Below are 25430 nucleotides of genomic sequence, written 5' to 3'. Positions count from 1 at the left end.
CCAACATGGGACCAAGGGAATCATCAAGTCTACCCAGAGGGCAGTGTCCAGAATGCCTTCACAAAGGGGGCACTTGATGGTGGGAGTTTTAAAACTTGTGTAAGTCTTTCTTTCTTTCCTTCCCTTTCTTCCCTTCTCTTGCCCTGCCCTGCTCTGCCTTGCCTTGCCTTCCCTTTCTCTTTCTTTCTTTCTCTCTCTCTCTCTTTCTCTCTCTCTCTTTCTTTCTTTTGATGGAGTTTTGCTCAGTCACCCAGGCTGGAGTGCAGTAGGGCGATCTCAGCTCACTGCAACCTCAGTCTCCCGGGTTCAAGTGATTCTTCTGCCGCAGCCTCCTGAGTAGCTGGGATTACAATCACCCATCACCACACTCGGCTAATTTTTATATTTTTAGTATGATGGGGTTTCATCATGTTGGCCAGGCTGATCTTGAACTCCTGATCTCAGTTGATCTGCCCACCTCGGCATCCCAAAGTGTTGGGATTACAAGGCATGAGCCACCATGCCAGGCCTGTGTGTTTCTTAGCAGGGTGAGGCCTAGAGGAATGGGGTGGAGGATGGGTTGCACACAGGAAATCTGCATCAACAAAGACAAAGAGGGAAAAGTGTGCCCTGCAGTCTGCTACTGTTAACCTGTTGCTTAAAGTGTCCCAATCCTGGGACACTGGGAGACACTGCCTTCTGCCCCTTTTGGCTGTAGGCATCCCTGTGGGCTCTAATCCTACGGCTTCCAACCAGCCTGCTGGGATGCAGGTGGGAAAGAGGACTAGGCACCATGCAAGGGATTGCTTACTTCCTTCCCTCTGCTCCCACCCCTGCCTCTTGCCATTTCCCCTGATGTTTTATTGTTGTTTTGGTGGTTGTTCTCACTGATGGTAACAGTTAGAATGTTCATTATGTGCTTGGCTTGCTTCTTAGAACTTAAACTCTTTGAATTACATCATTTCAACAGAACCAGTACAATATTTCTATACTTGTTCTATCTCCCAGCAGCCAGCAGGTACAAATAACAAATGCTATTAATACAGGAAAACCTAATGCTCAAGACTGCCAATCAGTCGAAAAGGATCTTTTAAGTTCCTACAAAGTGTGCAGGGCGGGACTCAGGCAGGCAGCATTGAGGTCTGACAATGTTTGACGGTGTTTGCTCCATCCCTGGAAATCTCTAATAGGAAATAATGGGATGGTGTCCAGAAAAACTCAGAGAGCCATAACACCCAGGTGAAAGCAGGGGTCACTCCAGCTGCCCAGGCTTCCTGACAGCTGGGGTCAGAGCCCTGAATGGAGGACTCATGACTTCTCAGCTAACGAAGTCTCTGTTCACATCTTCCTGTTGTTCCGGAAGTTGCACCCAGGAATAGGGACTCTGGGAGTTCACATCTGCTCTGCTGGTTTTTCCTCCCCTATGCTCTCTGGTCCTCAAGCCAGTTTTGCTGACAGGTACAGCTAACAGGGAAGCCACAGCACCCACCCGAGGCTCCCGCCTAATGAAATATTAGCATATTATTAACATTAGTGGTGGCACTAATCTCTGGTTGATTGCAGCCACTCAGGCTAAATGAGCAGGAGGTTTATTTAAAAGAGAAGAGGTAGGGAACTGTGGAAGAAGAGGGTGGGAGAGGGTGGGTTACACCTTGGGCCAGGAATAAAAAAATAATCACTTTTCAATCAGAGACAATTAACTCCAAGTCAATATGCAGATCTTAAAATTCCCAGACTTACTGTGTCTTGCTCAGCATAGCAACAGATCAAGTCTGGGTTGGGGGAAAGTGTCCTTTGATGGGAGAACTTGAGCCTAGCAGGACTGTCTACTTCCTGGGGTTTCCTTTGCTCAGACCTGAGTACTTGGAAGAGCTGGGATCCAAGAAGGATGTGGCTCTACTCCAAGGACATTATGGCACCCGTGGAGGTGTCCTCAACCCAGCAGGAGGGACGGGGTGAAAATAAACGGTATGGATACCATTGTAGGTGATATTCCTGCAATGTGCTACTAAAAGCAGGTAGAAATGTTTAGAAAGACCCAACTTTCTCCAGCTAGGATCAAGAGAAGTTCTGGGCAGAGCCTTTTTTTTCCATCTCCTGAAGGCTGCTAACATTCAATGGAGGCAGTAAGTAGGAAGACTCACTGACAGAAGCAGATTAGTAGGCTGGGGACATGCCCCACCGAACAGCTCCCAATAGTCATGCCAAGAAGTCTAGAAGTCTAGGAGAGTCAAATGCATCTTACCTACAGGCAGGTCCTGGGAGATATTAGACCCAGCACAGCTTTCAAAGGAGGAAATCGCATCACCCAGTTTTGCTACACTGAGTGAGCAATCTAGATTTTTGAGTCTTATTTCAGAAAGCTTGGAAGAACCCCGGGATGAAGGTCTTCTCTCACCAGGAGTTAATGTGGGAGCAAACCCCAGGCTTCGGTCCTGTGGGCTCAACCTTGGTTCCTGCCTGGTTTTTCATATTCAGCAGGGATAGTCTCTTCTCCCGGTGAAGAGGATAAGGAGCCAGAGCATACCACATTTAACACAGTTTTGGTACCAAAGCTTGACTTCTGCCTTCATCTGTGCATTGCTTTGGGGCCTGGGGCTAGGTGCCAGGGTGCTTGGCTGAGCCCTAATGCCTTGCCCATCCTAGCAGTTGTCGGTGCTGGGCAACAGGCCCACACTGCCTCAGAAGAATGATCTGGGGAAGAAGAGCCTGGGACAGGCACCATGGAGAAGCTACAGGGAGGCAGTTCTGGAACTGATGGGACAAAGGATAAGCCAGCTTTGCCTCAGGTAGAGCTCTCAACCAGAGACAACCTTGGCTCTGCATCTCATCAATAATTACTGAGACCCAGCTTTACACAAGGTTCCACACTAAGTACTGAATACTGATGTGAGATCTTGAAATTTCAACCTCAAATACAAATTACTCACAAGTGAAAGGAAGGATGCTCCATGCTAAAAGGACAGAGGGGATCATAGAGGAGAACACCTAGAGTGTCAGTTAGTACTTGGAGAATCCTGTTGTCTCAAAGGAAGACATAGTGGTTAAGGGCAGGTCTCTTCACCACACAGAGCTTGGAAAAGGAGGTTATGGGAAGAGAGCAACTGCTTGAACAGAATAGGAATGCCCTTTGTTCACCTGATTGGTTCCGAGGTGTGTTTCAAAACTGCTTGCCAGTCACTGTTAGACATTGCCCTTCTAAGATCCGGTTGCACACGACACATCCTCCATCTTCCATAGCATTTGTCCCACACCAGCAGACTTCCTTGCCTCTCACCCTCATGTGTTGGTTCATTGAGGGCTGGGGCCATGTCTGATTAGCTCACGATCCTCAGTGTCTAGCATAATCACAGGCACCCAGGAGGTACTTGGATGGGAGAGTGTCCTGGCCGTGACATTTGACATATTATTTCTTGCTTCTTCAGCTGGTTCAATAAATGTTTGTTAACTGACTAAGTGATAGGAAAGAAAGATGCACAGACAGATTTTACTAGAGGGAAGTGAAAGAGGGAACGAGCACAAAAATCTAGGAAGAGTGGATGGGGAGGACCAGAGAATATGCCTGCTCAGAATCCCTGCTGATGAAAACAGACTCTGGCCAGCCCTTCTCCTGGAGGCCCAGAGTCCCACCACCATTGACTCGAGGCTGGGTGGGCTCAGGGCTCCTGATGTGCCCCCTGCGCTCCCTTCACTCACCAATTGCTCTTCCAAGTATGGCGGACATGTGGGTCATGAATGCCATGCTTATCAGCCTGCTCATCCAGGAAGTCAAACATGTACTTGATGGCCAGGGGCAGGGCAGAGCCACGGTGTGCCGTGCTGAAGATGGTCTCAAAGAGGTCATCCACAAACTTCTGCAGTGTGCCCTGGAGAGGTGGGATACGTTCAGACACAGCTCAACTCACGTAGTTTTGAGGATGGCTTTTAAAACCTGCCTCACAGACCTAGGCAGGGGAGGATGGTATACAGTCCACTTCGCTTGGGTGAAACTGGGTATGTCCATGCATTAAATCATCTTTCCCATTTCATTTGTCTCTAACAGCTTTAAATTTCCCCTGCACATGGAAAAGAGATATAACACTGATGACTAGACCTACGTAAGGCTTCCTCTGCCAACAACACGGTTTGGTTGACACCCTCTGGCAGTGTTATTTTAGCACTTTTCACACATGCTAATGAACACTCACTTGGTTAGAACAGACAAACACAATCTGCTGGTTTTGTTTGGGCATTACTCACACTGGCTAATGAACAGTGACTCACTTGGCTCTGCAGAGAGCAGAGCTGAGCCCAGTCTCAGGAGTGAAAGACTAGCACTGCAGGTAAGCAATGTCCCCAGAACCAGGATTACAAATGGTGCCTGGGGTCAGGCACAGTGGCTCACACTTGTAATCCCAGGTTTTGGGAGGCAGAGGCAGAGGCAGGCGGATCATTTGAGGCCAGGAGTTTAAGACCAGCCTGGCCAACATGGTGAAACCCCACCTCTACTAAAAATACAAAAAAAAAAAAAAAAAAAAAAATTTCAGCCAGGCATGGTGGGGCATCCCTGTAGTTTCAGCTACTTGGGAGGTTGAGGCAGGAGGATTGCTTGAACCTGGGAGGAGGAGGTTGCAGTGAGCAGAGATTGCACCACTGCACTCCGGCCTGGGTGACAGAACAAGACTCTGTCTCAAAAACAAAAAAAAAAAAGAAAAGAAAAAAAAAAAAAGAAAAAAAGAAATGGTGCCTGAGAAGTCACTGATGGAGCCCTGACTTCCCCCACTTGAGATTGTAGAGGATACCCCAGAGAAGAAACCATTCTTTTATAAGGCATGGCAGAAGAATGTGAAAAGAGGCAGTCAGAGTCTCAGCATTTCAGAAGGGCATGGAGAAGGGATAGAAACAAATCTTCAGATTGCATGCCAACACCGATGTATTGGTGGGGTTTGCCTGGAGCGCTGGATTGAGAAGGATTCTGAGGTTCGGTACAGGGGCTGATCAGCAATGCCTCCTGGGGTGGATAATAGAGCCGGCACCAGCACGAATGCTGGGTACTGGCTACTCTGGCATTTCTGTGGGCTGACGAAGTCCCTCTCCATAGCCTCCAGGCTCCCTGCACCCAGTTCTCAAGTCTGATACCTTAGTGGCCAGGAGTCGGGTCAGGTAGATTTCGGACACCATCTTGCTCCCCCGGTCCCCCTCCTTCTGGTCTCCGTGCTCATGGTTCTTCACTAGATGCCACATCTTGACTCCACTCTCCAGGTCAGGAGTGATCATAGGTGTCCGTGAGCGGAGGCTGTCAGGGCTGCCCGTGTACCGGATCATGTTTTCTGCCGAGGCAAGCATCACCCCCCAATGTATGTGAGGCCACAAGGCCTTAGCCCATCACCTTACCATGCATCGTGGAAGCCAATGACTGTCTGATCATTCCTGCCATTGGCCGGTGCTGTCACCTCGCCTTGGTTTGGTGCATTCCCTGAAATTGGGATGCCTTTCTCACCACCTCCAGGAAACTATCTGTGGCTAATTCTACCCACTCAGATCTCCCCCTCCTTCCTGTACTCTGCATCGTGTCAACCCTTAATTATTCAATTTGTAAAAAATATAAGCCTGTACTTTTTTAATGCTTTTCCTTGTTAGAGTTCTCAAGTCATGTCTCAGGATGAGTTCTGTGCAGCCAATTAAGTACACGCTTAAGAGCAGGTAGCCTGTCTCCCTTAATAACCGCTGATCGGATGAGTAATCGCCTGGTAACCTGCTCACCTTCGTCTGTCCTCCCCTCTGGCCTGTGCCAAATTATTCCTGTTTATTTGCTGAAACTCCTACCAGTATTTGTGAAGTGTTGCAAAATGAGTACTGAGCGGGAAAATGAAAGGGCAGTCCTACTGTATGCAGGAACTATTCTCTATTCATCTATATATTATCTAGAATGACCCTGTTCAGTCAGTAGATTTTTCAATCTCTTCTTCTGGTAAATAAATAAATAACCAAGGCTCATAGTGGTCAGATGACTAGCCCCAAAGCACACAGATAGGGCAGAACAGGGCTCCTTCTGGCTTCTATCCCACCTCCAGCACCCTCTCCCCACCACTGCAGAGCTTTGCACCTGGTCTGTACCTGCACTCCACTGCAAAATAACAGTGGCTCTTACAAATCATTTAGCCTCTGTGCACCTGAGTTATAATGTACTAATCTGCATAATAGGGGGAAATAATAATTATTTAATTCACTAGATTGTTATGAACATGATGTGAGATAATAGCTATCACACAAGGAATAGCATCTCACAGCCTGGAAGACATCCATGAAAGTTGGCTTTACTCTTTTGCTCATGAATGAAGGTCTCGCTTATGCATCAGAGTGATGGACTGAAACCAGGGGCCTCTTCCCCCACCTGGCTCTCTTCCCTGATGGTCAGCCTGTCTGATGCCCCATCTCCCCTCTCCAAGAGTCTCCTGCCTTCTGGCTATGCTGCTGTCATGACAACAGCTGCTCAGGACACCTGGGCCTCCCCAGGACACTCGGTAGGATCTTACCATATTTACTCGCTGAGGTCCTGGAGACGGTGGAGTTGTTCACTGCATTATAGGCTGTCACCTGCTTGGACACTAATGCCACCACGGAACCATCTGGCACCTACAGGAAAAAAGCTTCTCAGGGCCTGGGCACAGCAGCTCTGCCACTCCAGGAAATAAGGACAAATCAGGATGAACTTGGCACTAAGGGGCAATTGGTGCCTTGCTGGAGAACTAGGGGACTTTGGAGGCTGTCAGCTTTCCTGGGAGCAAAACAAGACACAGTTCTGGATACTGACTAGTGTTCGATTTTGTGGCTTCTCTTGGAGTAACTTCTGGCAAGAGCTCCTCCCTAGCATTCTGAATCCCCGTGCTTCCCTGGAAAATGACCCAGTCTCAAATGCCCAGAGGAACTTCTCAGGAGGGCCTTCCTTAGGGACTCTGCCCGTGCCCTGCAGAAAGTGTGCATGTCAGCATGTTATCTCCAAAGAGGTCAGGGTTCCCTGGTTTCTTGGCTGGGAGACATCAATTTCCTCTGGAGCACTAAGGGAACATGGAGTGCTGTTGAGGGGCTTGCTGTCTAGCCCTGTTATTCCAGGGCAATGATTTCCAGGGCAAGGGACTTGTAGTTGGCTAGCTCCTCCCCTTTCCACATTCCTCTCACCTGGTAGTGGGCCAGCGTGTTCAGTCGTTTCCAGTCATTTTCAATCTTGGTGGTGATGTCTTCATCCTGCAAGATCATCCTTGCCCCACTTCCTTGTCGCCACTCTGCCAAGAGAGCAGTGGCATCTCAGAGAGGCCCTCTGACCTCTCCTGTGGGGAAGCTGAGGACCCCTGTGTAGGTAACCTACGCAGTGCTAGCTCAAGGGTGTATCCATTGTAAGTGCTAGCACATGCTCCTGTGAAGATGGAGTGCCAAAGCTCTCAACGCAGAGAGGCCCTGAGTTCCAGTTCTGGTTCTGATCCCAACAAACTATGTTACCAAAATGGGACTAACATCACTTACCCACCCCTGCTCATCTGCTTGCTAGGAATCGCTACATCTGTAAAAAGTAGATGCTCAAAAAGTATTAGCCAAACAAAAGAGGCACATAATAAAACACTAAGCTTTGACAAAGCACGAGGCAAATGCAAAGTGGCACAGTTGTGGTAGCGTGGATTGTTTGCTTGATTGGAAGCTCTTAGAGCTGATGAAATCAAGGCTGTAGGCTCAGTCACTGAACAGCCCCAGATCTGCTCCAGGGGTGCATGCCATAGGGTGAAACTGGCAGGTGTGTCACCCTTGTCAGGGAGATTGGGTCAAAGAGTATGGAAAAAATCAGCAAAACCCATTCTCATGCCCATGAACGTCCCCTTCCCCACAAAGTTGATGAAATGATATCAACATTGTAATCTATCCAACACGTAATTATTTGATGTTACAAGGATATACTTACATCCCCATATTATTCTCATGGGCCCAAACACCTACAATATATGAGCTTACTGATGGATCACACATGGGGAAATGGGAGGCTGTTTCTCATCAGCCAAATCCCCACCACCATACTTGGTACAAATCACGTGTAGGTGCAGAAGTGCACATTCCTATCTCAAAATGTACATGCATGAAAATCCATGTGCATGTCAGACACACATACATTCATGCAGCACACACATGTATGAGCTCACGCACGCACACATACCATTCTCATGGACACACACCAGAAAGGAGAAACAGCCTCTTAAATTCAAATGCAACATGTGTTCCAGCCAACAAGCCAAACATTTGGTTTCCAGGCAGCCCAGATCCTGCTCAATGCCTCTCAGATGCTGATACTTCTGAAATGTGCATAGAACGCTGGGCTCATTCAGAGTATGGTTAGTTGTTGGATGAAGTGGCCTGGCAGTCACTGCTTGACCCACCAGGGATTTCTTCCTATGTCTCACAGAGCCACATGTTCAGATTCTCTTCCTCGTTTCCCTCCTGCCAAGGCTGGTCCACAACCAGCCACATTCGTGGCAGAGAGCACCAATTCCTCCCTGCATTGTGCATTTGTTGTGGTCTGTGCTGCCAATCCCATTTCACAGATGGCACGCCCTTTGGAATAACAGAGATGCTTCTAAAATCTAAGCCCCTTGCCTCCAGTCCCTGGGGCTGCAGTCCCTGGGGCTTCCCTGCTGCCTAATTTAGAGCTTAGCTTCATGTCAGGTGGTCAAAGGAATGAAAGCATAGGGACTATATGCTTGTTCACTGGAAGTCTCTGGGGACCATCCATCCCTTAGTCCGGTGGATGTCACAGCTGGGATTGTTCATGGTGATTATGGTCTGGGGCAGTTAGGCTAATGGGCAAAGGGGAAAATGCCTCACTGAGGTATCTGGTCACTAGCATTTTTGCTTGTTATTGTGTTGTTTCTTGAATTTTTTGGTTTTGTTTTGTTATTTTATGGAGGTATGCATGCATGCACTTTTGAGTGGTTGGAGCAAAGGAAGAGGAATCTCTCCAAGCTGGCCAGAGAGCTGATGTGCTGTGCAGCTGGATGCTGGCAGACACCAGTCTGGGTTGGGGAGTATATGGCAGTGAGTTTCCCCTGCTTGCATAGTGAGCGGCATCTGGTTAAGTCAGAGGCTGCATGGGGTGGAGGAACAGCTGTAAGGCACAACACAAAAGGGAGCCAGCTTCTGCTTTCCTCACATTTGGGCTAGGGAGAGGGATGCAATGAACTCAGCTCTGGACACTAAGTCCTCTGGCTGGGCCCCAAGGGAGTCTCCTCCACTGAAGTGACTATGGGGCTTGCTAGGACTAGAAGGAGAAGGTGCCAGTGGACAGACAGCCCTCTAGCTTAGCAGCTGCACTGGTACTCCTTGCTGATAAAGAATTGTAGCACATCTCAGGAGCATCCGAATAAACTACATGGCCTGGTCTATTAGGCAATGACAGTTGGTGACTGATTCTGGGTGCCAGGGCAGGTTTTCTTCCATGATGTACAATTCCCCTTCGAGCTGTGCAGTGCACAGCCTGGGCGGCCATACTCAACAACCCTGTCTGAGTCATTCCCAGAAATTATGAGAATGAGAATGAGAGTCTACCTACCTCCATGCCCCTATCCAAAAAGACTGGGTAGATAGTCATGTCTCCTTGGGACTTATCTCAAAAAGTCAGGAATGTTCCCCCAAAAGCCAATATACAGAGAGGGGGCTGAAATCAAGGAGTACACTTAGCTTGCTTTTAGATCACTCAAGCCTATTGTTTTGTTATCTCCTAGACAGAACTTACTATGTGCTTTTTTTTCTGAAATATCAGAAAGGTGAAAGAAGAAGAAGAAGGGAGAAAGAAGAAGAGAAGGAAGGAGAAGAGGAAGAATAAGAGGAGGAAGAAGAGGAGGAGGAAGAGGAAGAAGAAGAAGGAGGAAGAGAAGGAGGAGAAGGAGAAGAAGGGGAAGGGGGAGAAAAGGAAGAGGAAGAAGGAGAAGGAGAAGAAGAAAGTAGTAGTTGAAATTATTGCTTTGTAGCATCTACAACCTAGTCCTGATGAAAGAGAGCCCAGAGGGATGGGCAGCTGATATAGGCAGCTCCATTCCTGAGGCTTTCAGGAAAGGAGAAAGGATCACAGGTAGGCCACCCAGCTGAACACAGAATGGAGGAGAGAGGGTGGAGTATAACTGGTGGGCAGCCCCACATTCCCTGGCACAGAATAATTCAAGTAGGCTGACAAGGAAAGCCCACCCTTAATGTCACCCTTCTCGGCCCAAATTCCTTGCTTTTACCCTGTTGGCCAGAACCCACTTTCACTTCCATACTTACCTGCCCTCCTTCCTTTCCTGAAACCCCTTCTTCAGGCCAGTTATGGTCTCTATTTTCCCTAGACTCATCACGAAATATCTCAAGAAGATCAGATAGTGGGTATGGGCTCAGCTTTCTGGAGTGCTCCTGTTACAACTTCCTGACCTTCTCTCAATAGAAGTCTGAGCCATAGAGCTCTGTTGTAAAGCAGAGTAAAGCAGGGGCCTGGAAAAGCCAAGGTCAAAGGCCATCGCAGGTGGCTTCCCTCTAGCCCAGGAACAGTGCCCTCTCCTGAGCTGCATGGCTGGGCTCATAAAATCTCATCCCCACCCCAGAAGTAAAGATCTCAAGGTCAGGTTGAGTGAGCTGAGGATGAGACAGCCCTGCCACCTTAGATATGAAGGCCAGCACCCTGGTCCTCTCATGGTGTGCACGGCTGGCTGAATCAGCCTCAGGAGGCTCTCTGTGAGGGCGGTATCTAATTTTGTGCTTTGTTGCATATTCAATGTGTGCTTAGTTTTAATAACAGTAATGAAAATAAATAGAACCCAGGTCCCCCAGTGCTTGGTCCAGCCCTCTCTTCACCAGATGGGCTCCTTCTGTCTTGCCTATAAAAATATCACTAAAAATATCTCTCTTTTGATTCTCTACCTTGCTCCGTAGGAGGTGACCACATTAGGACCAGTTGAGAGGCAATGTCATAGCTCAGCCAATGACCACAGTCCTCCCATGAAGGCTGAGCCTTTTGGCCTTTTGCCTGCCCATAGGGCATAGTGAGAAGCCGGAAAATACCTCCCAGGCATCAAATGCTATGAGATGCTGAGCTCAGAGAGGACTGAAGCAAATCCTGGGGCAGAGTGACTCCTCACAAACACCTGCTCCTACAAAAGAGGACACCTAGAGTCCCATCTCACAAGACGCAGTCTCCATGGTGAGAACCCAGGTCCAGGAGGTGTTGCAGCTCGATGCTCACTCATTCATCAAAGAACACTTACTCTGTGCCCCCAGTGTGCTGGGCACTGCCAGTTGGGTATGAGAGGTAGTTAAACAAGAAAACGGAGTAAAACATAAACCCTTGCCCTTGAAGACTTCTTGTGTGGAGGGGCTGTGCAAGAGCCCAGTGGTCAGGGCAGGGGTGAGACAGGGAGGAAGAGCTACAAGGAGCTGGTGGGAAAGGGCTGCCCAGGTTAAATTGTGAAGGATGAGTGGGCGTTTGCTGGCTGGCCAGGGGGATAAGTGTTCTGGTTCAAAGGTGACACTCATGCCACAGTTCTAGGGATCGATGAGTCTGAGCAGGAGAAAGTTGAAAGGAGAGGCTGGAGAGGTGTAGGGAGATCAGGACCTGAGTTAAGAAAGATCCAGCATGCCTTGCCAAGGTGTCTGGGACTGAGCTGAGGCCATCAAGACAGAGCAGAGAGGGGATAAGGAGAGGAGAGCATTATTAGAGGGACAAAGAGGCATGATCCCTGCCCGGATGGCCACCTTTGTTCAAAGCAGAAGTAGCAGTGAGGACCTAAGCTAAGCCAGTGTGGAAGGGTGGGTTTCAGGGACGCTCAGGAGATGGCTGTGGAGATGTGTTTCAGGGATGCTTAGGGGTGTGGGTTTCAGGGATGTTCAGAAGATGGCGAGGTTGTGCTTGCAGAGTCTCTAGGAAGGGGAGGTAGAGGGAACCCGTCTTGCCTTCAAGTGTGTGGAGAGCCATGTAATTGGCAGTGGGAAGCTGAGATCCTCCACAGGCCAACCTGGAAGGAGATGCTGGCATGGAGGACCCCACTGGTCTGACTCTTGAAGAGTCCCCTACCCACCAGTGGGTGCCATGCTAAGAGGCAAACTCTCCCCAGGGTGCACAGCACCCTGTAGTTCTGGCCCTCACAGTGTAGATATGCAGGTGGGTGCAAGGGCACCCACACATGCACACACACACATGCGCACACACTTGCACACACACGCGCACACACACACAGGCACACACACATGCACACACACACGCACACAGATGCACATACATGCGCGCACACACATGCGCACACACATGTGCACATGCACCTCCTTTTACCTCAGGCTGGGGACCCTTCAGGCTTTGCATTAACTCCCCTTCCAGTCTTCCTATCATCATCTCTCCTCAGACCCATCCCAGGAAGCTTCAGGAAGGGCTGCTGAAGAAAGGCAAGGGTGGAAGGAGGCACCAACTGGGCTAGGCAGAGCCAGCAAAATTGACCTGCACAGTTTACGCAGGACAACCTTCATGACCACATGCCTGGACTTTCACCCCTGCCACCTTTCCTTACCTTGGGGGCACTGCGAACAGGTTCTCACTAGAAGCACACACCAGCCCTGCACAGGGCCCACTCCACCCTCCAAACCTTGGGCCAAGAAGGAGGCTGGAGGAGGAGACAAGATTCTATGGCTCTGCATGCCTGTCAGCAGGGAGCCCCAAGGAAACACCTGGCGGAGAGCCCTGAGACCTTCAACATCTGGCCAAGCTGAAGTGCTGGGAGCAGGCACCAGAGAAGAGCTAGGAGAGCCAAGAGAAGATCAGAGTGTATCTGCTAAAAAGGCCAGAAAATTCACCTGGGAGCAGGAGGGGTGACCCTCTAAAAATGTTCTGTTAAAAAAAAATTATTGTGACAGCAAGTTCCCAGATATAACATGATTGAACTATGATATCTGGTGCTTAAAAGAAGAAGTTCCTGAATAGAAGTGCATTCTTTGCACTGAAGGTACTAGATCTTTGTAAACTGTAAAGTGCTGTGCACTGGTCAGTTGTTGCTATTTAGGGATGCCTGGAGAGTGAAAGGCAAAGGCAGGCTGTGCCCCACTTTCTGATTTGAGAGAGACAAGCTAGAACTTAGTAGATATTCTTGAATGTGGAACACAGGGCTCTGGCATGACTCCAGGCGGTGTGGTGGGTCAAAGAAGAGTTTAGAAGGCAGGTGGTGTCAGTGGGAAGGAGGAAAGGTGACCCTGGCATTCATATGCATGGCACCAAGAGAAGATTGCTAGCTCTGACCTCTCTCGCAGCAGCTCTGCCCAGCAGCCGGATGCCCTGCTCCAGGCACCAAGCACAAAGGACAGACACACTCACAATCCAATTTGTTACATTTCCACCTTCCAGGGAGAGAGGGAGGTGAAATAAAAAAGAAAGAAAAATCCCATTATCTTTATCTGTCCTTCCCATCAGGTGCAGAGGAAAATGCAAACTGGGGAGACAGCTGCTGTGAACTCTTTATATTTCACTCAGAAGATAGTGTATCTTTTTATTGCCTACAGGAATTACTTATTTGAAAAAATATATCCTTTCAGCTCGCTCGACTTGAGCCGCAAGACAGAGAGAGGATGGTGGAGTTCTGGGGCTATTGATAGAGCTTTTGCATTAAACTACAGGAATCTCTGGAGGTCATGGACAGTGGCAGAAGGGAGAGGAAATGGGGGCCGCAGAGGAGACTGCGTGTGAAGGGAATCGGAGTTCTCTCCACCTCCCTGCTGTGTACCTGGGCCCAGGCACTGTGCTTCTCTGAGCTGCAGATTCTCTATCTGTGCAGGGGAAAGAATGGCACCAATGATTTCCCTTGAGGAGTGAAGGGAGGAGGAAAAAGAGCTCCTTAGTTCAGACAGAAAAATGTCCTGTCTCCGTTAGTCTGCTAAGAAGCGGGGAACTTCTCCTAGGCACTTTGGCATCTCCATGCCTGGCACAGAGCTGGCCACAGGGTAGGATCTTCTCATGTTTGTCAAAGAGTTAAGTGAGGCAAACAGGTACCTACCCTGCCCAGATACCTGTGAGTGGAAAGGGACGTAAACCTGGTTGTGGGGACAGCCTCAAGGGTAGCAGGGGGAGTGCTACCTGGGCACTGTGCCTTAGAGCTCCGCCTCAGTCCCAGCTCCTCCCGCTGTGGTCGCTTTCCTTCCCCAGCTTCCAACAGATTGCAGCGAAGGTGGGCCCTGCGGTTCCGGGGATAGTTAATTCTACATGTCAACTTGGCTGGGCCATAGTGCCCAGATATTTGGTCACACAGTATTCGAGATGTTTCTGTGAGGGTGTCTTTCTATGAGATTAACATTTATACCGGGGGGGATTTTGAGTAAAGCAGATTTCTCTCCATAATGTAGGCCCCATCCAATCAGTTGAAGTCCTGACTGGAACAAAAGATTGACCTCCCTTGAGAAACTGTAATGTCGCCTCCTCCCTGGGTCTCCAGCCTGCCAGCCAACCCTGCAGATTTTCGACTTGCCAGCCTCCATAATCGTGTGACCACCTCTTTAAAATGAATCTCTCTCTCTTTCTGTTTCTAGACACACACATATGCACGCACGCATACACGCACGCACACAACCCTTGTTGGTTCTATTTCTTTGGAGAACCCTTATTACTGTGGTTTCCCATCTTAGCTCCTTAATGCCTGGACAAGTCTGGTGAGGGAGTAGAGGGAGAGGAGTGGGAGAGCTCTGAGGAGCAATGAATAGACATGTCAGGAGTGAGCAGTTAGGCAAAGCCAGGGGCCACAGCGATGATGAAAGGCAGGAGCCAAAAGCCAAGCAAGAGCGGGGAGGGTTGGGCTGTATTTACTTGGGACAATGACAGGGTGGTGCCAAATGTCTTTGCTTCCTGCTGAGCTGGCCTGGGATGGGTGCTCCTGACGTGCCAGGGGCTGGGCATCAGGAGAGGGAAGGCAACCTTTGCTGGATGCCCTCAGCAGTGGGAGAAGAAAGCACAGCGGGTAGGGGGAGAAAGTCGGGGGGCATACTGTGCTGTCTTGGCCCTGTCCAGCACTTGGGGCTGAGTGAGTGCCAATGTGCTATGCGTCCTATTGGCATAAATAGTCACACCTTACACTTGTAAATTGCTCTTAGGCTTTCAAAGCACTTTCACCTACATGATGGGAACAACTTTCCTTGCCTTTCTCTCCTCTTGGGGGCTGTGATTGAACGGTGTGGAAAAAGCATTTGGGTCTCTCAGCAGGCCCCATTTTTCTTGCGATGCAATCTACCTTTGGTAAGAAGAAGCCTAGAGCTTTGCGGGCAGCTCCAAACACTGGATTTAAAAGGAAAAAAGGGAACTTCTCAGAAGAGCACCCATCATGGTTGAGCAGGGAGACGTTGCTGAGCAGCTCAGCGAGATGCCCCTTCCCAGTGAGAGGGGGCCCTAAGGTTCAAACTGCCCCAGGCCTCTCTTTGCTTCTCCCTGTTATCTGTCCCTGCTGTGGGGATCTTATTTCTCCAGGTGTGGCCCAGCAGCAAATGTGATGGCAGAGGGATCACCTCTGCTTGTTTGGGTGCCTGGAGCTTGAACAGTCACGGTGAGCACTGGAGACCTGTTTCCCCTTGGAAGTGGGTAGCCTTTCCCTGGCTTGCGCAGCCTCTAGCTGCACAGACCAGCCACCCTTGGGCAGGCCCTTGTTGCAGAGCTGCCCTTGGGCTTCCTTTCATCATGGTGGATGGCAGGAACGACTGCGCCTGCTTTGTCTGCTGCTGCTGTTTCCACTCCAGATAGTCTAGAACTCTGGCTTCAGGAGGCTCTGCATCCCATAAAAGACTTGCTTTGCTGGGCTTGTGCTCCCAGGCTTTTTAAGGGAGCGATTTAAGGGACTCTCAGGACGAAGCTCACGGGGCTGCCTTCTGTGAGCCCCTCCATGGGAGATCACCTATTCTTAAGCACAGAAGCATACATCTCCTCATGCAGCTGCATGCAGGTGCTCCTTCTGTGTTCTGGCACACCTTGGCAATCTCAGCTTCCAGCATGAAGGAGCCTGCTCCTAGCACAGCTCTCCCTCTTGGCCCCACTCTGTGTGGACTCTCCTCCCACCTGAATTGCATTAAGGACCCTGCAAAGCTGAAGATGCCCACAGATAAAACAAAGGAACAGTGGGTGCTAGCTGGTTCCACTACCAAACTCAATTCTCCCTGGAAAAACCCTTTAAGGCGTATCCCACTCAATTGTTTGGACGTGGGGAACACAAAAATCCTCCTTCCAGGAACTGTTCTGTCTCCCACTGGGCCATAACAGATTCCTTCACCCTGTGAGTCTGTGGGATCTTCATGGCAGCAAAAGCAAATCAAATGCACACAGACACATAGGTCTGGTCTGACTCTAAGGGCACACACATGAGCACACACTCACACCCCTCCCCACCACATCACATATGGGCTTCCTCTGTGTCCCAGAAACAGCATACTCAGAGACAACTCCACAGTGGAGGGAGACACATGTTCACCCAATGTCCCTCCCTCAGCATCCAAGCTCAGAGCACAGGGCCAAACACCTTCAGCCAAGAGCCAAGAGAGAGAAGATGGGGTTAAATGAAGAAGTGAGAATTTAGAGGAGTTGCTACAACTTCCTGATCCTAAGAATCTTTAGGCATCAGAATTCAGAGGGAGTGGGGTGAAGCAGTGGGAGGCGATGAAAATTCCCTCTGGATTCTAGAAAATAGCATAGATGCCCGTCTGTCTTGGATGGCTTAGCCAAAGCCAGCTTAGAGGCCAGATGGATGGATTAGAGGCGTCTGAGGGGTCCTCCCACCACTATGTTGCCAGGAATCTCCAGATACGAGCATATACACACATCAGTGCTTCTCCTTCCATGCCCAGCATCAACAAACAGGCACACTCAGTATTCTTATATTATCCTCATAATCAGTGACAGCAGCAGCCAATACTTACTGAATGTGTACGATGGACCACACACTGCATTAAAGAGGCTTTTACATGCATGATCTCACTGAATTCTTACTACAAGGCAGGCACTATGATTATCTTCATTTACAGCTAGGAAACTAAGGCATACACACAGGTTACTTAACCAGGGTCACACAGCTAGGATTTGGAGGCACCAGGACTCAAATCTAGATGTGCTTGATGCTGGCTCATAATGCTGGAACCACCTCTCTTCCCCACAGGCCTCTTCAGATCCTGGGGCTCCCCATGAGGATTTCCCCCAGATAGCATACTATGAAATGCTTATGCAAGCCATAACTGGCTCTAAGTACAGGTGGCCCTAACCAGCATGCTCTTGTTTATAGAGGCTGGGAGATCTATTCATGGAACATTGAGTTAAAATGTCATCCTTCTCCCCAGCAGGCTGTCATATCTCATTTTCCCTATACTTTCTCTCCATTCTCTATCACTGATCCAGCTCCCTCAAGCTGTAGGTATTCAGCAAAAATTATAGCCACGGAACTGAGTGGAAGGGAAGAGCCTCGGGTGACAACAGAGGTAGTGGCAGGACCTTGGGATGCAGGAGCTCAGACTAGCGGACTCTGCCCTTAAATCCCTTTCCTTCTAGATATGACTCCTTCATTTCCCACCCCTCTGCTATTCAAAGGACCCCAGAGGCATATCCTGCCAGGCAGATTACTGACAGACTACCAAGTGACTCGTGGCCTCCTCTCTGCAAACTGTTCACAGACCAGCTCTGGTCAATTCCAAGCAGTCCAGGAAGGCAACCCCGTGGGCTCCTCGGGGGTCCGGGCATGCCTGACTCTCTCCAGCCAGTGATTCTCCCCCTTGGATCTCTACCCCAGCCCTGCCTCTGCTGACAGGAGAAGGTAAGGTGTGTTCAGGACCAGACACAAGGACAGCCCCTGGGTGGACAGCCTACTCACCCAGATCCATATCTGCAGCTTTGGGCCGGTGGGAGCAAGGCACATTCTTAAAGATGGCATCCAGAATCTTCTCCTTGACCTGAGTGATGGTGTCACAGTTGAGGATCTTTACTGGGACCTCGGGGCTGTTGGCATTGTCTGGGCTGACACAGCTCAGGACCTGAAGGAAAGGTGGGGAGAGGAGGATATGAAATGGGGTAGCAGGAAAAGCTCCTAGATTCCCAGCAGCACCCTGGGATCCCGTCCTAAACGGCTCCCCCTCTCCAGGATTGGCTGGGGAGGTGTAGGGTGGCTCCAGGCTATCTGTGATCCCACCAAGCCCACTGCCCTTTCCTGTTCGGGTAAGCAGGACAATGCCTTGGCTTCAATGTCCTTGAGGGAGTGCAAGCTGCACACTTCACTCCTTGTCAGAACAAACTTCATTAGAATCCTGATTTTTCAAAGGGACAATGCCCAAGCATGTGGAAGCAGTGAGGGGAAATTTGCAACAGAACAGACACCAAAGCATCCATGCACACGTGCTGTCTCTCTCACATGCACACAGGAGGCAGTGTCGCAGCGGCAGACCCGGACCCTCGCCCACCTCTGAAACCCCCTGTCCATCCACGTGTGTCTGTCTCCTTCTTGTCACTCCTTCTCGGATGCACACTCACACACAGAACTAATAGGAATCTGGCTTCTTTCTCCAAAGATTTCACAAGCTTCGATTTTTGTGAAGGTTTCATTCGCCTGATTAGAGGTTGGCAAATCTATAAGACACTTAATGTATTCTTTAAAAATAAAAAGATGCCCTTTAAAGATTGCAGGTTCAAGACACCTGAGATTCTTTCCTGGCCCTGAACTTGAACCCCTGTATTGGGGGAAGAGGTGACTGCATAGTTCAGGGCTTCCATTTCTCTTTTTGGAACTAGTAGGAAAAGTTAAAACTCTGCTTCACCAAACTATCTTTTTATTCTTATTTTTTCCTTGAAAAAGTTCTGGGCTTTTCCTTTAAAAAGAACAAGGCTTTTCTTCTCTTGCCGTTCTCACAGTGGGATATTTCTACATCGACGGCACCATGTGGGCTCCTGGGTGGACTGGTGGGGAACGGGGGTGGGTGCTGTGGGTACTGGAATAAGTGAGGGCACAAGATCCAGGGCAGAGAGGCTGGGCATCCTAGGGGTACTGATGCCAAGTGGCCCTCCCCTTCTGGGCTCCTGAACTCTCCCTCGGGCCCTGCTGCCAGGAAGCCCTCTGTGAGTCTCTCTTCTTCTTGGAAATTTCACTCCCTCTGTGCCCCATAAGCATTTCCCAATTGTCCTATCTGGTTTGCAGAGCCAGACACCAGTCTCTCTCCCACTCCACCCCCTTCTTGCTCCATGTGGTGGCAATCAGAACCCTGGGCTCTGGGCACCTGCCTTTCATTAGCAACTAGACTGCTATGAGCTCCAATGGAAACATGCTTATTCCATTAAGAAGGGGAAGAAAAAAAACCCCTGAAATCTATAAAACCAAACTCTCACCCTCAAAATGCCCTAACCTGAAAACAATGGTGGAGAGACCTCTGCCCTAAATACTCCACGTGTGCCTCCTCCCAGCTCTCCCCTCCTTCTAAGAGTCTTCTGGCCCCTTCCCTCTGCTCCACAGCCGAGGAAAGCCTGACCATTGGGCTGTTCTGGCAGCCCCTGCTGTGCTGTCCTGTCCTCTGGGCCCTGGTGGGGCAGCTTAGCCTTCCCAAGACAGCAACATGGTTTGCTCTGGGCTTCCTCCTCTGAGGGACCCATGAGGCAGAGGCGGCCACCTAAATGTAATCTCCTGGCATTTCTAGTTGCTGCAGGAGTTCAGCATGGCCTCATGAGAACAACTCCATGGTGCACTTCAGGGCAGGAGTTGGCGCTCTAAAGTGGAAGCAGTGGCCCCACAGAAGGACAGAGCCACTGGCCACTGGCCAAGCCAGAACTCCACCCACAGGTTCCCTTCCCCCATGCTCCTTGGCTAGTTTGTGAACAAGCTGCCTCGTGATTTCTCTGCCAGGGAACTGCCTCTCAAACACTAATGTGTATACAAGCACATGGGGGCTTTGTTGAGATACAAATTCTGATCTAGGAGGTCTGGGATGGGGCCTGAGATTCTCCATTTTTCCAGGTTCCCAGGCAACTAGCTAATGCTCCTAGGTTCATGCCCTCCTGTGGGCATCTAGTGCTCTAGCAGGCTTCCAGGTGCATGTCTAGAACTCCAGCAGGCTCCCGGGCAGACACCTAGCACTCTGGCAGGCTCCCAGGTGGGCATCTAGTGATCCAGCAGGCTCCCAGGCGGGCAATTAGTGCTCTTGCAGGCTACCAGGTAGGCGTCTAGTATTGCCTGGCTCCAGGCTTCCACATGGGCACCTAGTGTTCTAGTGAGCTTCTAGGTAGGCATCTTGTACTCTAGCACCCAGATGTTGCTGATGTTGGTACTGGGGCACTCCCACTAGCAGGGTCCTTGGCCACACCAGTCCAAGCTCCAGCATCAATCCAATAAATCACTAAACCCCTAGGAGGCACACCTGACTGCAAAGTGGTACACTCACTCTCCCCACAAGCCTCTTAGAGCCTCTCTGTGGTTATCTCTCCTGCCCAAGACAAGGCTACTCTTAGCAGGCCCATAGCACTCAGGGATCCTCCAGCCACCGCCGAGTCCCAGGACTCCCTATCTTTGTATTTGGCCTGCTCTTCGGAGTCTGCACGCCCTGTATGCTGCCGTCCTGCACGATTTCTTGCTGTCCACCCACACCCTGAAAGGGCTGCTCCCCTGCACATGTGCAAATACCTTCCCCAGGCCTGAAGGCGGCTATTAAACTCCCTGTGGCTGTTTCTTCTCCAGGCAAAAAAACCGCAGTTCCTTTCCTCTCTCCTCACTGCTCCTGTCCCCAGGTGTTCCCACCTAAAGGGATACTGGTCCCTGAACCACTCCAATGTCCTCACATTCTCTTTAAGTTGTGGCACCTGAAATCAGCTCAGTGCACTAGCACTACTGTGGCCTCTGGAACAAAGGATGCTGCAATCTGGGGACAGAACATGATTACAACTCATTGTGTTGGATTCAATATTGGGAAGGTGCTGAGGAGACAGGAAAGAAAGGGAGTGGAATGGGGAAGATGGGGTGGAAGACATTTACGCAGTAGTTCTATCTCATTAAGAAATCCATTCAGGTCTCTATTTTTGGAAGGGTTTTTCCCCCCTTTTCCATTTTAATCGGAGCCTCTCTCTCTCTCCTTCCAAGCAGATGGTAACTGCCAGGAAGCAGGGGCCTCGTTCACAGGCTGCTCCTTTGAATCTTCATAAGGAAGCCAATCCCCACAAATCTGTTCCGATGTCTACTGGGATTCCCAGGGCTTTTGGAAAATGAGAGTGGGATAGGTGGATCACGGTTGCAGTCTTCCCAGCCAGCAGGGATGGCTTTGTTCAGAGGTGGGAACCATCTCCCCAGCTGGCCACAGGGTCTGGAATTTGCCCTCAACTCAGAGCAGTTGGAGGGGTCGTCCGGGAATCATACTCCCTCCCAGTCCTACCATGCCCCGGCCTGCTGTGGCTCCCTCTGCATTTGAACCTCCGTCTGTTCCCCGTCCTCATCATTCCCTTCTATCTCTTTTCCTTCCATTCTTGGGTGCCACTTGCATATCACCCCCAACACTCAGCTTTTATCTTTTCATACTCCCTCCTTCCATGTCCTCTCTTTCTCAGAGAGAAAGGGCTGGCTGGAGATCACAATGATCTCCAAAACATCCTGAGAGTGAGCTCCCTGGGTTTGAAAAGGCAGTGAGCAGCGAGTGGACGCACGGTCACAGTGGGGGGAGGCAGGCGGGGCCTGTGTGACCAAGCACTAGGGCATGAGTATGACACGGGCTTCACCACCTGCTCATCTTGTCCCATTGGATCCCCTGCACAACTTCACTGTGAACAACTAGGATTATCTCCACTTTAGTCGGTTCTGTTGGTGTTCTCATTTTTCCCAAGAAAGACACCAAAACTCAGAGGGATTGGGGACCTGCCCCAATTCACCCTGTTGGTCGAAGGCAGAGTCAGGGCTCAAACACAGGTGTGTCTGATCCCAAAGGCCACGCTCTTGAATGCTAAGCCTTGGTGCCTCCTAGCGTAGCTGTTTTTGTCAGGTGAGGGAACCTGACCTTAACGGAGGCAATCCCCATGTTCCTTCGGCAAATGCCTTGCACCACCAGGCCACCTTGGCTTTGTATCATACAGCTAGGGTCACAGTTGTATTTGAACTTAGAGCAGAAGGCAGTGTGGGCTTCAGAACTATGAGGAATTCTTTCTAGCTTCCTTTCCTCTCTGTCCCCCACTCTCTGCCTGCATGGACCTCTTCTGTGAAGTGTTGACTCTAAGCTGGGAGGACAGAAGAGGAGTTCACTTGGGTCAAGGGTTATGACCCTATAACTGGTATGGCCGGAAACCCCCAGTTCATTGGCTTAAGCGTCACCCAAATGTGTCTGAGCTACTGGTCCCCAAATCCGAATGCACTGGTGAAACAGAACAGAGGAAGTCTGGGGTGATAGACACAGGGGGAGCACCTGGCTGGGCCCACACAGCAGACACACCTGGAGAGGCGACCGTTCAGCCTTTCTGCCATCCCCTCTGCTAAGCAGGGCTACCCAGGACTGAAGCCCGCCTGTCAAAGCCCCAGGGGAAACAGATGGGTGGGCTCACCAGGGTTTTGTAGTCAATCTGCTGGCGGATGAGCTTGTCCTCGCTCAAGGAGTAGCGGGCCTCACCCGTGATGGCGTCGATGGGGCCCTTCTCCATCTGCTGCTTGATGGCACAGAACAGAGAGAAGAGGGGCTCCCCAGCACACTCCTGGAGGTGAGAAGAACCTCATTGGGAGCAGCTCCTGGAACATTGGAGTGCACCCCCCAGTTCCTGCTTCTCCAAAGGGCGGCTTCCATCCCCTGCCAAGTCCCTCCGCCTGCCCCCACCTGCTTTTATACTCAGCTCTTTAATCTTCTCTCCAACTCCTCATCCTTCAGTCTGGCATTCCTCCTGCCTCTTTGGATCACAGGGTCTTTTCCCATTCTGCCCATTTCTCCTTTCCTACTGCTGCCTCTCCAGGGCTCTTTCTTCCTCCCCCGCTCCCCTCCCCTCCCCTCCAGCCCTCCTCTCAGCTCCTCCTCCCCGCCAAACCCTGCTCTCTCAGAGGCCCCATCCAAAGGCAGAGGTCAGTCCTGGGTGGCACGAACTCCTTAGAACATAAGTTAATAATTAGAAGCTGAGCCTCTTCCACCTCCCAGGCGCATCCTTGGATTATCTGCCGCAACATGCGGCTTCTGCACTGGCCCGGGGCCCTTATCAAACTCAGTAAGTCTGGGGCTGGGAGAGGGAAGAGGAAAAGCAGAGAAATAATGGGCAAATTGTTTTTAGCTAGCTTCAAAGAGGGATTCAGCTTTAGGGACCATGCAGGGCCTCTCAGGGCTCATCTGTCCTTCGCCAGGAGGGAGGAAACTAGTCTCAGGAAGACTGTGTCTTCGGAGCTATGATGGACTGCAGGCCTCTGTTTTCCTAGACAGTCCATGATAAGGATGGATTCCATTTCTTGTGGGGTTATAAGAGCCAGGCCCAGTAAGGGAGAACTGGGGGTTGTGAAGTGATCCCCAGTCATGTTGCAGAGAATGAACGAGGCAGGACCAGAAACACGTCCACATCCAACCCTACCTTGAGGAACTTGTAGAGGAGGAAAGTGAACCAATTGGTCAGCATCTTCTCAGCCACTGACTCAGTCCTGTCAGCAGTCACCGAGGGAACCAGCAGAACAAGACAAAGAAAGAAGCAGCTGGTCAGAGCCCGCAGGCTGGGAAGGGCAGGGGAGGAATTGTGCATTGATCTTGCTGCTTCTAGCGTTTAGGCCAAATCTTGAGATCCCAATGAATATAAGACTTTCATGGACTCCTAGACGCCCCCATAATGGTAAGACAAGCTTTTCCTACAAAGCTGGAAGATGACATTTTGGGCGTCAGGCTGTGGGAGGGTTTTTGGCTGGAATACCTTAGAGTACCACTGACCAATTGCACATTCTGTGATGATGTAAATGTTCTCTACCTGTGCCGTCTAATATGGCAGCCACCAGCCACACGAAGCTACTGAGCATTTGAAATGTGGCAGCATGTCTGAGGAACTGACCCTGGACTTGTATTTATTTTTAACTAATTTAGATGTAAATAGTCACATGTGGCTCAAAGCTATCCTATTAAATAGTATAACCTTAGAGAACTTTATGAGCTAGTTGTGTTCTTTTGGGTGAAAAAAAAAAAGAATCCCAAATTCCTGGGGAGGTACTAATTTGGCAGGGAATAGGAATAAAGGTGGCAGGGGAAGGGTCCATGTCAGAAGGCCAGATGGCCAAACTGGGCCTACAGCCTGAGCTAAAGGCTCCTGGTATTCACAGCAGCATAAAGCCATACACCCAGCTCATCCCAAGCTGTGTCAAAACTGTCCTATTGCGGCTGAGCGCGGTGGCTCACGCCTGTAATCCCAGCACTTTGGGAGGCCAAGGCAGGCAGATCATGAGGTCAAGAGATCAAGACCATCCTGGCCAACATGGTGAAACCCCATCTCTACTAAAAACACAAAAATTAGCCGGGCATGATAGCACGTGCCTGTAGCCCCAGCTACTCGAGAGGCTGAGGCAGGAGAATCGCTTGAACTCAGGAGGCGGAGGTTGCAGTGAGCCAAGATCTTGCCACTGCACTCCAGCCTGGCAACAGAGTGAGACTCTGTCTCAAAAACAAACAAACAAACAAACAAACAAACAAACAAACAAACTGTCCTATGGCGAAAGCTTCCACATCCGTTGGAACTTCCCTTGGGAGCCCTTCTAGAGTTTCATTTGCAATGACAGAAAGTTCATTCTTGAGTCTAACTTGTGTCTTTCATGCTACAACACAAGCCCATCTACTCCTTTACTTTGGAGGTGAAGATGCAGCAGCAGTGCAGTAAGCCCAAGGACATTCTTGGTTGCATCCATTTAGAGAAAACAAATTACGTTCAAACTTGCACCAAGTATGTGGCCAGTTCCAGAGAGAAACTAGCCCATCCAGGTATGTCTGGATAGAGTTTAAAGTTGCAGTTGCCAGAAAATGCTAATAACTAAAATCCCAAGGTAGTTGGGAGGCTGCCAGCACAAAATGAAGCTTGGAAGAGAAAAGAAGGAAGAATATTGAAAGGAGGTAGGCAGCCATGGGCAAGAAGAAGAAAAGGAAACGAGAGCAGAAGGAAGCAAGAGCATCCAGGAGAACAGGAATGGAAAACAAGGGTGAGGAGACACAGAGGCAGAGCGAGACCACGCTGGGAAGTTGTCAGTGGGGGCTCTGGCAGGCAGTGGCAACCCTAGAATTATGCCAGTGGATGGCTGCATGGTGAAAGTAAAACAAAAATCAAAATGATCTACCTTGCTGTTTCCAAAGCTGTGTGCTGGCTCTTATATGCAGCAGACTTTTGCAGCTGTGCAGGCAAATGCCCACTGCTCCACGAAAAATCCTGAAGTAAACACTTCTGAAAGCCAAATCTATCTGCTGGACCAAGTGGGAACCACTGAAGCCTAGCCTTAGACCCAGAGACCAAAGATGGAAGTCTG

The 25430-nt window shown here is 50.1% G+C and overlaps 1 protein-coding gene across 1 annotated transcript in view; it reads right to left on the bottom strand.

Annotated features, from left to right (window-relative positions):
• The window catches only part of PLXNA4 (plexin A4), a 522503-nt gene that overhangs the window by 18156 nt on the left and 478917 nt on the right, over positions 1–25430 (bottom strand). The window contains exons 23-29 of the mRNA XM_030933215.1: positions 23513–23579; positions 22514–22660; positions 17832–17991; positions 7138–7241; positions 6495–6594; positions 5098–5288; positions 3676–3845 (exon numbers count right to left, since the gene is read on the bottom strand). Coding sequence (XP_030789075.1) covers positions 3676–3845; positions 5098–5288; positions 6495–6594; positions 7138–7241; positions 17832–17991; positions 22514–22660; positions 23513–23579 — 939 coding nt within the window. The remainder of the gene's footprint in view (positions 1–3675; positions 3846–5097; positions 5289–6494; positions 6595–7137; positions 7242–17831; positions 17992–22513; positions 22661–23512; positions 23580–25430) is intronic.

Source organism: Rhinopithecus roxellana, chromosome 6 (assembly GCF_007565055.1).
Source record: "Rhinopithecus roxellana isolate Shanxi Qingling chromosome 6, ASM756505v1, whole genome shotgun sequence".
In the NCBI taxonomy this organism is placed as follows: Eukaryota; Metazoa; Chordata; class Mammalia; order Primates; family Cercopithecidae; genus Rhinopithecus; species Rhinopithecus roxellana.
Note: the sequence above shows the minus strand (reverse complement) of the source record. Positions and strands in the feature narration are given on the sequence as shown.